Source organism: Onychomys torridus, chromosome 7 (genome assembly GCF_903995425.1).
Source record: "Onychomys torridus chromosome 7, mOncTor1.1, whole genome shotgun sequence".
Classification (NCBI taxonomy): domain Eukaryota; kingdom Metazoa; phylum Chordata; class Mammalia; order Rodentia; family Cricetidae; genus Onychomys; species Onychomys torridus.
The window spans coordinates 9,099,077-9,114,163 of NC_050449.1; the positions used below are offsets into that span (position 1 = coordinate 9,099,077).

Consider the following 15,087-nt stretch of genomic DNA (forward strand, 5'->3'; position numbering starts at 1 on the left):
TTTTGTCACACTGGCAGGTGATAGTGAAGTTAGAAAACCCATGATGAAATAACAATAAGATTCACAGAATTATGAGACAGATGATTCTGTAAGGTCTTGGGATACACTGAGTCATACTGCAAAACATAAAGTAACATGAAGAAAACTTACTGGTTTAACCCAGAAAAATGTATATGTCACTTACATGTGGAGTGCATTCTGTTCACAGTAGTCACTCAAAATACCAAGCTGTTTGAGCTTTCATCTTACTATGTTCCCACAGCACCACAGAAGCAGGAAGGGAAGAGGGCAAGTCTGGATCTTTGTCTGTTAATGACAGGCTGTGAAGTGTGAAGAATATGACAAGTAAATAAGAACAGTGTTACAGATCACACAAGACAAAAAGGATCAATGTACCATCAGACTGGTGTAGGGGGTGAATGTGGCTTAGTAACCATGCTAGCAATATACTTAGTGTGCTCATTCAGCTGATATTAAAATATATTGCTAACAGAACAGGACTATCTAGCACAGCCTGCATGTGAGCACATTTACTCAGGTACAAGTAACTTCATGTCTAATACAGTTTGCTCATGAAGACCAGTGTTTCTCACATTGTTCATTGGATGGTAATCCAGTTACTAGATGGTCCATCAGCACTGGACATGGAACATCATTCATTTCAAGGTGCTTGTTTCTATAAGACAGAGAAGATGATTACAGGAGGGTTAAGTAATTTCCAGAATGTTTGGAGAAAAATGTGATTTCACTCATGCACTGAAGAATGAATGTAACTTGTTTTTTTTTAATTCTAACTAGCTTAAATGAATTCATCTTTCCCTTATCCTGAATTTTTTTGCTCATCTTCCAACTTTACTTAATATCTCATTGATGCTAGTTATCAATAAGACCAAGAAAAAAGTAAGTTAAAGCCTATTGGAAACACTACTTATTAGTAATTTGTAAGTAACAAGATAGATGAAACTAATTGTTTTTCCTTGTCTATTTTTTATAGCCAAGATTAATAGTTCATTTTTCAATTTAAAAATACCTTCTTCAAGTAAAACATTTCATGTGTTTTATTCTTATATTTCTTCCCACTGTTTTCCAAAATGAGTTATAATTTGGATATATTCATATTTGACTTAATCTTCACTATTTTTAACTGTCGGCAGGAACGAGTTGAAAGCTACTCTAATTTAAGTATCCATCCAAAGAACCCCGAGGACTGCTCCTGCCAGGCTTGTGGGCTTCATCGTCACTGTAAATACTCAGTGCATCTCTCGGGAAAGTTGTACAACAACAAGACAATGGAAACAGATGACTTCATGTCACATGACAAGCAGGTATCTTTTGCTAAGTTCTGCTTTTGATATTTAGAAAATGGAGGCTTCATAGCTTGTCCTCTAGGTAATTCTCACAAATAGAGAAACCACTACAAAGAAAAGAGTACAAGGAAAGAAGGTACATTTGATTTTCTTTCTTTCTATTAGTGTGTCACAGATAGTAATCCTAGGGCCTCAGCTTGCTAAGTAATCACCCTGCTGAGTAACATCCCTCACCCCAGGGTACAATTTTCAAAGGTGAAAATTATGTCTTATATAGCATATTCCCCCTTAATTCAGTGAGATAAAATCAGTACATATTCTTAATCTTTGCGAGTCATATTGTAGGGCTGGGGTGTACAGGATGAGAGTGAGGAAGAAGGTCACTTGGGCAAGAGAAACAAGTGCTGCCTTTGAAGTCCAAAGAAGAGTATGGCCCAGGTCAAAATCTCATGTCACATAGTATTGAAATTAGTAGTTTCTATGTAAGTATTTGAAGATGGCTGTTCATCCTAGAAAGAAACAATTTAGATTTTATCTGGTGTGTCAGTGTCTAGAGCAATTATTTACCTACTTAAGATGCTGTTAAATTTGGACATAGAGAAACTTCAAGAAAAAGTAATTGCTAGGCATGGTGGTGCACACCTTTAATCCGAGCACTTGAGAGGCAGAAAGAAGCAGGAATAGGGCAGTCTGGTCTATAAAACTAATTCCAGGGCTACATAGAAAACTCTTGTCTCAAAAGAAAGAAAGAGAAAAAAAGGAAAAGAAAAAAAGAAAAGAAAGAAAACCCAAAATTTAAAAAAATAAGTAATTAATAGACAAGAGTGGAAACTCATAAAAATATAGATTCTCTGTGTGTTTTAATCTCACTTGTAAGAAGGCTGCATTTGTAAATACTTTGAAAACTTCCTCTAGTGACTCTGTGTATCTTTGGAGAATGTATGTTTTGGGAGGGATATTTGGTGCTAAATCTTCCATTATTAAAGTGTAGGAAATACAACTTGTTGGGAAGTATGGTTCATGAGCACTATTGGGCAGGAGTTGACCAGATCCCTCTAAGCATTACAATAAAGAACAGGAAAATCATTTAGAGATTTTCTTCTTGGGAACTGTAGAGATGCCTCAGTTGTTAAGAGTATTGCTGGTTCCTCAGAAGACCCTGGTTCAGCTCCCAGCTCCCACATGTCAGCCCACATCTCTTTATAACTCCAGTTTTATGAGAGCTTATTCTCTCTTCTGTCCTCCCTGGGCTCCTGTATGCATGTGATACACATGCATACACTCAGGCACAAACACATATACATAAAATACTGTAAAAATTTATACATGGATAATGAATTTAGTATTGCCCTTAATGTTTGGAAAACTACTATACACATACTTCTTTTAACAATATTGTATATGCAGTTTCCTCATTGCTTAACAATAATCTATGATTTTTATAAGAAATCCAGAATCTTATTAAAAGTGATTGACTATTTCAAGAACCATATTCGGTTGTATAGATCAAATATATTGACTTGAACATGTCTTTGTTATATATAGCTAATCTTGGAGGGAAAGTAGAGTTAAAAAAATTATTCATAGAACTCTAACATGACTGAGAAGAAATAAAGTTTCTATTAAAAATGGTTAATTCAGATATCTAAAATTAAGGTCACATATAATGGGACATGTCTCTAAATCCTAATATTTAGGAGTCTGAGACAGGGAAATCTGAATTCAGGGCCAATCTAGGCTATATAGCAAATGCCAAAACAGGGAGAATGTTTCAATAAAAAGACAAAAAGGAAAGAAACAAAGGAAAAGAGAGGGGCAGGGGGAGAGAGGGAAAGAGGGAGAGAAGGAGGGAAGGGATCTCAAAAGAGAGGAAGAGGAGGGGGAAAGAGGAAAGGAAAGGAAACAACAGGGAATACGAAAAGAGCAGAGTCACACAGTTGGGAAAATAGAAAAGTTCAGTACATGAGAAAATGCTCGTTCTCCTTAAGAACATACAAATAAAACTATTTGATTCATGTTGATAGCTTCTAAATTACTGAAATACTTTAAAATCAAGTGTAGAAAGCTAATAGGATCAGCATTGTTTAGAAGTTGGTAGGCGTATGACAAGTGAGATTCCTAGAGGAAGAGTCTGGTACATTTGTAAATGCAGGTGATTACATAGTCAGAGTTGCTGTAGTCACCATACGTTTACTCTATGGAAATACATGTAGTAAAATTAAATGCCATAATTGCAAAGTTCACTGAAGCATTGTTAATAGGGAGTGAGGTACAAAATAGTAGAAACAGTCCAAATAAAACATTAGAATAGTGATATGATAGTCTGGATATACAAGAATGTGTGGCAGGCTATAGTACCACCCACTCAGATGATGTTGTTAGTGTAGTTATTATGAGTATTTTGAAATGATGCTAGGTAAAATAAATTTTCTTCAGTAAGTTTTTATTTTAAAAATAAAATCGTTGTATTCTAATTAATTCACAAACATCTCACAGAACTAGTTTAAGGAAACCACTAAAACACTTTTTTTGTTTTGGCATAGAATTCAATAGTTTCCATAAAAGTGTGATCAGAGTCCATCACTGTCATCATTTACTGTGTCAGTGCATGCAAATAAAGGAAAAAAACAAATGTACTTACATTATAGGGCTTAAAGAGACTGTCCACACCTCCACCCACCACCCTCACGTTTGGAAACCAAAGTCTCTGCTTTGGGATTGTGCTTATAGTTACATAAAATTGAAAGCTTATTAGGATTATTCAGGTTCTTTTTGAGGGTTAAGTAAAACAGTTATTGTTTCTGATCATTTTCTTTTGCCTGACTTACCAAAGATTAGCTTATTTGAAAGGAAGGATATGCTTTGATGAAAGATGGAGTCTTCACAGAGTGAGTAGTTTAGTTACAGTAGTGTTATGTTGGACACGAGGCCTTGGACCACAAAGCCTTGAGAAAAAAAAAGCAAGTCTTATCAAATTCAGGAAATGAAAGAAACTTAATGTTCACAAGACCCCTCCCCAGAGCTAAATAAGCAGAAACAGCTGCCAGATGGGGAGGAAAGGGTAGTGGGGGAATGGTTTGGTGGTTGGGCTAACTGTACGTTGTGCAGGGAGTTCTAGGAATGCAGTTCTTGTACGGAGTTCTCACCTGTGCTAGGGTGAGCGTCTCACTCTTGCACTTGCCTTTGCTTCATCTACGCTCCTGTGTGTAACTCCAGTGAACTCAATAAACCACTAGGTTAGACTTAGGTGGAATGGTTCCTTTGGTGTATTTTTGAGTGCCATATCTGGGGTGAATAAATGCTTGTTCATGACTCTCCAGAAGAAGTCATAGGCCACGTGTGGAGGTGCACACCTTTGATCTCAGCACTCTGGAGGCAGAGGCAGGTGAATCTCTGAGTGTGAGTTTGAGGCTGGACAGCAAGGACTACACAGTGAGTTCTAGGACAGCCAGAGTTTCACAGAGAAACCCTGTCTCAAAAAAAACAAACGTCATAGGACATGATGAAATGTCCAAAATGCTTCATTTAAAAATGCATCAAACCCAGCTGCTTTTCAGTCATCATTATATAACTTTAACTCCTTTTTTGGCAACATACTGCTGATCTGTCATCTTCACAGCATCATCATCTTTGTATTTCTGTGCATGTGGATTCAGGAAAAAGTGGCATAGATGACTATTAAAAATTGTATAGTTTGTACTAAACTTGTGCACTTGAGCATAGACACAAATACTTAAGTTAGGACATTTGTGCCTTCACGCTCTTATATGATATGATTATGCAATGATGTTGCAATATGATCATGTTATGATATTTGGAGCCCATTTTGATGAATTTTCTACAAAGAGTGAATGTAGTGTGAATTAACATATTTATCAGTATATTGATGTTGGCTTCCTATTTTAGCTGTATAACGAACCATAACTATCAAAACATGAAAGAGAAATAGTCTGATTAGCTGATTTCACAAACATGCATCACAGAGTCCTAGAAGTCCATATATAATCAAGGCAAACAATAAAATGTTAATATGTCTTACTTACACATGACACCTGAAGTAAATCCAAAGATATGCCTGCACATAAAGAACATTTTTACTTTACAGTTGGGATTGTTTAGGAAACAACTAATAATACTTAATATTGGTGTAAGAGTGCTTCACTTTTAGTTGTTGCTTGTATTTATCATTTTCTTATCATATATATTTCATTATCATTATTTATCATAATCTGAGCATTTTAAACATAGAAAGTGTGTACATGCCATACTCAAGATGCTTTTTTCTTGCTATTGTGTGTATCCATTTTTCTGCCTTAAGAGCAATTTCTTTCTTTCTTCTCAAATTCAGATAATTGTTTTCAGAATCACGGAAAGAGGCTGGGAATATGGTTCAGTCAATAGAAGATGTCAAGCATGAGGACCTGAGTTCAATCCCCAGCATCCACTAGATAGATAAATAGATGGATGGATGGATGGATGGATGGATGGATGGATGGATGGATGGATGGATAGGTAGGTAGGTAGATAGATAGATAGATAGATAGATAGATAGATAGATAGATAGATAGATATTTTAAGCTCTGGACTGCCTGCCTATTTGGAAAACCCAAGGCCAATGAGACATGCTTCCTCAAAAGAAAAAGGATTAGTGGAGCCTGAGGAATGACACCCGAGATTGCCCTCTGGCCTTCATATATACATGCGCACACACACACACACACACACACACACACACACACACACACACAGACATGGACTGACATCTTGGTAGCACTCTGAGCACAGCATTTGCTGTAGTGTTTTATAATCATCCTTCTCCTAAGGCACTAAGCTCCCTAACACAGGTGCTGTGTCCTCGCTTAGCCTCTAGCTCCTGCCCAATACTGGGAGCATAGTAGGTGTACAGGTTGTGTTGACTGCTTGTATAGATAAGATAAAGAAACCATTTGTATACATACTTAAATAAAATTAAAAACACATGTTTTAGATTCTACCATTAAGGGAAATCTGAAAATTAGAATTGATATATATACATATATATGCTGTGGATATCACTCTATATAAATAAAAATGCTGATTGGCCAGTAGCCAGGCAGGAAGTATAGGTGGGACAAGCAGAAAAGAGAATTCTGGGAAGAGAAAGGTGAAGGGAGAGATACAGCCAACTGCTGCCATGACAAGATGTAAGGTAATGGTAAGCCAACAGCCACATGGCAAAGTATAGATTAATAGAAATGGGCTGAATATAAGAGTAAGAGCTAGACAATGGGAGGCCTGAGCTAATGGCCAAGCAGTTTAAATAATATAAATGTCTGTGTGTTTATTTTATAAATGGGTTGTTGGACTAGTAGGGCTTGGCGGGGGCTGGAGAGAAGCTCTCCAACTACATATATATATATATATATATATATATATATATATATATATATATGTGTGTGTGTGTGTGTGTGTGTGTGTGTGTGTGTGTGTGTGTGTGTATACATATATATATATGTATATATATATATATTTCATATTTGAGATAATGACATTTATTTCTCAATGTAGGTATTTATTGTTGGCAGAATTTGTGCTAATCGCACCAGAATTTATCATAAACTAAAACATTTTAAATTTAAACTGTACCAAGAATGTTGCTCCATTGCAAGAACAGAAGAAGGTGAAGATGAACAAGTTAAAGAAACAGTAGGAAGAGTCTTCAGTCAGTCAAAAGAGAGCGGCTGGATTAGAAAGGTAAGACCATAGACCTCCTCATTCTACAGAATCTGGAGGCTTGAGGATGCCATTAAAAAGATATTAGTAGACAGTGATACTTAAGAAATCTCTTCTCTCCATGTTCTTATGTTTCCTCTTCTGCCATCTGTTCCTTCCATGTTCATCATTATTCTATTGTGAATAGACATCCTGATGCTCTAAGAATTTACTCACCTCATGGAGATTTTATTGAACAATAATACTGTACCTTAACAAAAGATCCCTCTTCTTTCTCTTTTATGTATGCAACCTTACTAACACATTATGTGACTTTTTTATTGCTGTGATAAAATACAATGACAGAAGTGTCTTAATAGAAAAGGGGTTCTTTTTCGCTTACAGGTGTGTGCTATGCTACATCATGGTGAGGGAGTCCTGTGCAGGACCTTGTAGAGCCTGTCTTGTTTCAAAGTCAAGAAGCAAAGAGATTAATTCTTCTGCTCAGCCACCTTTCTCTTTATTCAGTCCAGGACCCAAGCCTAGAGAATAGTGCCACATATTTTTAAGTTAGATTTTTCCACCTTAATTCACCTAATCTAGATAATCCCTCAGAGGCACCCCCCCAGAGATATGTCTCCTGGGTAAGTCTAGATCCTGTCAAACTGGGAATCAATATTAGCCATTATATTCCAGGGTGGGTTTTTGGGGGGTTAGGGTGGGTCAAAGTATAGAATTGACCTTTGCTAGTCTGCTTTCCTTCTTTTAAAACAATCCCTGTGATTTAAAAGTAAAGAAGTGTCTGGTGCCAGCCTGAGGAAAGGGTCTGCATCACCAATTCTAATACAGCCACATCCTCTTCTTAAGGACCTGGGGCTGAGTATTTGGCATTGTGACTGAAGATAGGAGGGCATGCTGAGGCTTCAGACTATGGAACCTGCTGTGATTCCCCTGTTCCTTGATAGTCACTGAATTTGATATCCTAGATAGAGTGGGAATTCTGAAGTGTCCAGCAGATCCATAAGATCTGGCATTTCAGAAGCTCTGCTTTGCTCACAGAATCTTTAGAAGTATGCTATAGAAATAATGCTCATGACAGCAGTTTTCTAAAACCGAGTTAGTCCTGTAAATATGTGAACAATTAGAAATTATTCAGGAAATTTGGATCAATGACACATTCCATCTTGAAAAATAAAAGAAACAGAAAATAGCCTGACTTGATATCTTTTGCCTGGGTTATATAATAAGGAAATCTGTAAAAGGGCAAAGTGAGGCAAATAAGTTTTATGAACAAAGAGTCAGGGAGCAGCAACACAGGACCACCTCAGGGCCTGTCATGTGCAGTAGAGAGGTTGCTGCAGAGAAAGACATCAGAATTACTTTCCCTCTGGATAGTTACTCTCCTACCTGATCCACCATCACTCTCTCCGGAAGGTCCTCTCCTCCCACTCTGTTTTCCATTGGCTTTGGGGAAAGCCCTAGCTAGTAACCCTATCTCCATTTTCTGAGACACTGATCTTCTTAAGTGCTTTTTGTGATACCTTTAAGAGCTACCAACTCAGTGGTGTAATTAGAAAGTCTATTGGTATACCTCACTTATAAATATGCCCTCTTTCCCCACTTTTGTGGTACCTGAGATGAACCCAATGCTTTGTAGATGCTAGGAAGTTGCTGTACACTCAGCTATAACTGCAGTCTTGTGTAAGTTGTGTGGTTATTATAAGTAATAATTATACATATGTATATGTGGAGAACTTTCAACATCTTGCAGGAAAACACCAAGTAGTCCCATATATTTTAGAGGAAGTATAACAAAGTTTAGGACCATTGATGGAATATGAAAAAAAAAAAAAACATTCTTAAGGAAAGGAAGTCAAATTATATGCTCTGTCTTAGGTTTCCATTGCTGTGATAAATCACCATGACCAAAAGGGGGAGGAATGGTCTGTTTCAGCTTACAATTCTCAGATCACACTTCATTACTGAGGGAGATCAGAGCAGGAACCTGGAGGAAGGAGCTAAAGAAGAGGCTGTGAAGGAACACTGCTTACTAGCTCCCTCTGTATGTTTTTCTGCCTGCTTTCTACCATGCAGGAAGTCCTGCCCAGGGCTACCACCACCCTCAGTGATCTGTGTCCACCCACCTCAATCATTAATCAAGAAAATGTTCTACAGACTTGCCTATAGGCCAAACTCATGGAAGCATTTTCTCAATTGAGAGTCCCTTTCCCCAAATGACTCTAGTTTCTGTCAAGTTGACATAAGACTAACCTACAGAATCAATCCCTTGTCAACTTGACACACAAATATATAACTATTAAAACATAAACTTTTCTTTCTTTTTTGCTCCAAGATGGCATGTTAATATTAGTATCATAATATTCTAACTTTTAAGAATGCCACAGTCTTTAAAAATTCAAACACTAAAAGTTCAGTTTTGCTAAAATATCAAAGGTCTCTTAACAATAGACTCTTAACAGTAGACTCCTGTAATCAAAATCAAAAGATGAGTTAAATATTTCCTCTCTCCAAGAGAAGAATCAGGGCATATTCACAGCCAAAACAAAGCCAAAGTTCATCAGTGTGAAGCTGAGTGTCAGACTTCTGGGACTCATTCACAATCTTCTGGGCTACAGAGCGCTTGAGCAGCCATCCACACACAGTTCACACAGCTTGTCTCCTAGGCTCAGGCCAGCTCTACTCTACACTTGATGCTCTCCTTGCTTGTCATCTGTGGTCTTGTCATCTCCAATATGCTGGGAACTCTGCAGTGACAGGGCTGTACCTTTGCCAATAGCCTCCCCTGGGCTCTCTTCAGGGACTCTTTACTCTGTCACATGGTGTCAAGCCTCAACTGCTCTCCATCTCTCCTTCGATCCTGAGGTTTCTACTGCAGCTGAGGCTGAACCTTCACCAGTGGCTACTCCTGGCCTTGCACAGTGCAAGGCCTCAGCTGTGTTCCATGTCTTCATGTCTTCTAAACCAATACTACCTGTGTGACTCTTACATATTATCAAGTTTGGCTATCAGCAAAAGTTACGCCCTTGGTCTCTCTGAACCAGTCTTCTGTGTGCTGACCCTGAGTAAGTACTCCCTAGAAGACTGCACCTCAGTGATGCTGGTCTCAATCACAATTCTTCAGCCCAGGTGACAAATACCAGTTTTCCCAGCAAGCAAAGGTTTTACTTCAGAGGATCTGAGCCCTTGAGAATCACAACTGATTCTTCAGCCCCAGCTGACCAGAACCACAGATTCTTTAATTCAGAGTATCTAATGGCCCTCATAGAGCCTTTAAGGGACTTTTAAACTTCCTTTTGAATCTTCTAAACCCAGGCCTTTGTTATCTGCATTACTCTCAGCATTCTTCTGATTGCCTACAGATTAGCCACTGATCTCTGAACACTCGACAGCTTTTCCAGCCTAAAGTTCAAAAGCACAGTCTGTCCAAAAACACATGGCCAGATCTGTCACAGTAATACCCCACTCCTCATAGCAATTTCTGTCTTAGCCTGCTTCCTAGGCTGTGATGAATACTGAGCCCTAAAACAACTTGGGGAGCAAAGTGTTTAGCACTGAAGGAAGTCTGAGAAGGAACTCAAGGCAAAAAGTGATGCAGAGACTCACTTGATTACTGGCTTACTCCCTGTGGCTTGCCTAACCTGCTTTCTTTTACCATGCAGGACCACCTGCCCAGAGGTGAACTGGGCCCTCCCACATCAATCATTAATCAAAACACTATGTACTACAGAATCGCCCACAGGCAGATTGTATGGGAGGCATTTTCTCAGTTGGGAATTCCTGTTCCCAGATGACTCCAGCTTCTGTCAAGGTGACATAAAACTGACCAGCACATTGTCCATTAAGAGAAACTTTTAACATTAGGTGTTAAAAGAATAATATATATGCTTAGGACAGGGATCAGTTTTCCTCCATGTAAAAGCAGCAAAAAACTTCATTGTGTCTTAGATTGGGGGCCTTTTAAAAAGATTTAAACTTAAAAATAGTTATCTAAAGACTTTTTCAAAAGATTCCCTGGAAACCAGAAAGTTTATATCCAGCATAAATGTATACATTGCTTTTTGTGTTGTGATAAAATTCCAGAATTTATCAAATGCTCTGTCTGACATTTCTCAATCTTGCTATCCCATTGGGTGAGAGCACTGTGTGTGTGTTTGTGAACACATGCATTTTTTTGGCTGCAATTGTCATGTCTTCACATTTATTCTTCCTCTTTATAGTGCCTGGGTCTGTGCTACTTGGATGCCCATCTCAGTGACTCTGGATGGTCCAGTCTCCCAATATGTCACATCCTTCTCTTGTCTTGCACATGCTGCTATTTTCTGCTCCCTGCTTGTGTTTCTCACTCTGCTCCTTACCTGTCCCTTCTAAGCTGTTTCCTTCTGTTCTCTCAGGATCTCTCAGTCTATTTAGCCATGGACTGAAGATCTGCCAAATAAACTTCTTTCTTGTTCTTCTCCCTACTTACTTTGCTAGAATTATCTGCTTTTAGTCTAATAGTCAATGGTTAGCAAGTTAGCTTTCATACAAGGAAAGAGCAAATGAGGGGGAAAGCATAATGAAACCAAAATCTGTAAACATGCATGCCATTCTAAAATAGTCTAATGTGCCTGACATCCCTTTCTTTAGGAAGAAAATATACCTAGGAGGTAGACAATAAGATTGAAGGGATTGGTTGATAAAAATATGGATACCAATAAGAGAAGATAATATGTCAGCAGGAGTAGCAGGCCAGAGGGACAGGGAGATGGCTCAGTAGGTAAAGTGCTTTGCCATACAAGCATGAGAATTTGAATTCAAACCCCAGTGCCCACGTAAAAAACAGGGGCAATGACATGTACCCTATTCGCAGTGCTGGAGAAGCAGAGACAGGGGAATCCCTGGGGTTTTCTGCCCATCCAAATTTCACTGAGAGACTTTGTCTTGAACAATAGAGAGCAGCTAAGAAAGATACCCTGCATTGACCTCAGGCATAAACATACACACACACACACACACACACACACACACACACACACACACCCCTGAACACATACATAAAAGAAGTATCAAATCTGTTTTACAGCTATATTTAAAATAATTTGCAATGTACTACATAAATAAGAACTTCAAATTATAATGAGCTATTTCCCATACTTAAGTCTTCTCTTTTCACTCTCCCCTTTCAACATTTTATTCTTTTATTTTTCTTCTATACCTTAAGTTGGTATTTCTCAAGATATTACTCTTAACTACCTATGTCAAAGTCACATAGAAATTTGTGGAAAAATACATAATTCTTGGCCTTATCCAGATCAATCGAATGAAACTCCTTAAGGGCATTAAACATCTAACATTTTTTAAAATGGCTGATTTTTAAGTAAATTAGAGATGGAGGACCACAGCTTAAAATTTCCTGTTGAGCTGGATTCTATCCTCAGACTCTTGAAGCTCCCTCTGTACATCATTTCCTTTCTATTGGTCTCATTTACTCCTTCTGGGTAGAGGATGCCAGGCTTCACTTAGAATCTGACTACTTTCCCCTACCCCATCTCCACAATTTGGAATGTTCTTATCAGAATGTCCATCTGGTACTATATGAGAGTGCTCTTCATTATTAAAGGAAGGCCCAGAATCCCCAAAGGCTCTGTGATGAGCTGCAGGAGCTGCAACTTCAGGCAGAGAAGATGGCAGAGTGGTCCTAATGACCTTTCCTCTGTTTCACTTTCCCTTTTGTGGTTTTCATTTTTTTCTCAGAACAGCTACGCCTGCCATTTAAAACTCAAAAGCAGCATCCTATGAAGGTTAAAAGCATGCATTTAAAAATTTGCCCTTCCACTGACTAGCAGTAGAATGTGAAAGCAAGTTACTTGATCTCTCCAAGCCTGTTTCTCCTCTGTAAAATATGAACTAAGCAATAATTAGGGCTTCAATCATGTAAATTAGGCATATTTAGGGCCTGGAATTAGAAAGTGGTCAACTATCATTAGCTGTTATTTGTAATATAAGCAAGCAAAGATTGTTATTTGCTTCTCTTAGTATGCAAAGATACATTTTAATTTTCCAAAACAAATTTTATAAATAATTGAGTAAAACAATATAAATATAAAATAATAAGCCTAAAACAGCCAGTCTTTTAAGGTACAGGTTTGAGATCCTAATGAATTGTACTTCTGTTTACTTCAATGTACTACAACCAAGAGGACTCTAAGTAGCTTATGCTAGCAGATCATTGTCTGTCTTGTTCTTTTCTTCCTTTTTTCCTGAGGATGTGATGCAATCAGAGATCTTGAGGTTATGAAAATGGGCTTCATGGCCTTGCCTAGGATGAAAATGCAATAGTCACATTGCTTCCCATGAATCCTTTCATCATAGAATTCAGGCCATTGAGGTCTTCTCTCATAAACCAAGTTAGAAAGCCATTAAATAATTCAATATCCTCAACTGATATAAATTCTTGGACTCTGTGTCTAAATGTGAACTCATGTATCTTCTCTGTTCCCTATTGTCCTGAGATAGCACTGCCTGCCATCATTCTGTACTCTTTCACCTTGCAATTTCCAGGGCACCCTTAACCCATTGTTTAACATGTTCCACACTCTTCCTTACCCTCCATTTCCATTGTTGTCCTACAGATTTGAGTCCTCATTGCTTAATTTGTCACCACAGATTCATAATTCACTGTCAGATAGTTATAGAATAGCTAACCTGCTTTCCAAACGTGTGCTTCAAATGAAGTCAATCCTCTGCTCCCAAATCTTTGGCAGCATCACATTACCTATTGAATCTGCTCAACCCATAGCCTAGTATTTCATAGTTTTTATCCTCTGACCTCATTCTCTTTCTCTAAGATGGCATCAGATTATTGTCCATTCCCATGCCCCCTTGTCATGGTATGGCTGAATGAACTGTTAATCTCTGGGGCTAGGGGAGGAACGCTTTGCCACTAAACTTTTGTCTATCAAATATTTTTGTCCAGAACAACTTAAATGTCACACTTTCCTGGTCACCTGAATTGCCAATGGTTTCTCTTCTGAGCCCTCACAGCAATGATGCTGGTTGTCATGGTGTCTTGTCTTAGAGATAGAGAAAGTGTCTTTTAAAGCTCTGCCCCTCAATAGTCATTAGTGGGAAACTGCTTGCTTACATACACATCTACTCTATACGTATGTATTGGATTAGCTACTGAATTACTATATTCATGCTATAATTTACAATTATAACATATGAGATATGAAATTAATAACATTTTCTTTACAATGCTTTCTGAGTTAGAAATGCTTATTTGAAATAGAGCTTCTATTCATAATTAAGTGAATTTTGTTCCCACTTTCCATTAGATGTGTGTTTCAGTAGTTAGAAAGGTCTGTCTTATTTGTTGTTGTGAGTAAAATGACTAATGACTGTTGTATATGCAGAAATACGATGAACTAGAAGACGATCTCAATTCTGCGGATTATTTTCAAGATGAGAAGTTTGAATTATAGCATGTTTCCTTCAGAGAAGATTTTATAAATTTCTATTGATGTGGAGATCATGAGCTTTATTTCTCTGTATCATGTGACATTTGTTGTATATTCTATGCACATTTTTGTGGCAAAATATCTTGTTTATATGCTTATCTGATTTTCATGAAATGCCACAATGAAGTCTAATAAAGCCTCATAGATGTACATGGAGAACCTCAGCTTTGTGGTCCAAAAATCCATCAATGTGTCTTAGTTATGTATTGACACTTTTCTCATACTTGACCTGCATGGAATGTGATATCATATCACATCAGGTTAGTAGAAATAGGCTGTATTAAAATATATTTGGACTGACCTGGAGATGGCTCAGTCAGTAGAGCACCTTACAAGCATAAGGACCTGACTTCAATCCTCAGAACCATATTTAAAGTAAAAGCCAGATGTGATGGCATGTACTCATAATCTTTGCACTTGGGAAGCAAAGACAAGGCAGATCCCTAAGGCTTGTTAGCGAGGCAGCTAACCTACTCTCATTGCCAGTCAGAAACCCTGTCTCAAAAAACACAATGGGTAGTGCTTGAAAATGTCATCCAAGGCTATCCTCTGAGCTCAACATGCATGTA

General features: G+C 38.0%; 1 protein-coding gene across 2 annotated transcripts in view; it reads left to right on the forward strand.

Moving 5' to 3' along the window:
* Positions 1 to 14,880, forward strand: part of Ccdc82 (coiled-coil domain containing 82) — a 36,935-nt gene extending 22,055 nt beyond the window's left edge. The window contains exons 7-9 of one of the 2 annotated variants that reach the window (XM_036191933.1): positions 1,155 to 1,325; positions 6,855 to 7,040; positions 14,414 to 14,880. In XM_036191933.1, coding sequence (XP_036047826.1) covers positions 1,155 to 1,325; positions 6,855 to 7,040; positions 14,414 to 14,482 — 426 coding nt within the window. In that variant the 3' untranslated portion in view covers positions 14,483 to 14,880. The remainder of the gene's footprint in view (positions 1 to 1,154; positions 1,326 to 6,854; positions 7,041 to 14,413) is intronic. The other variant, XM_036191934.1, reaches the window with a different exon arrangement.
* The last annotated feature ends 207 nt before the right edge of the window (positions 14,881 to 15,087 follow it).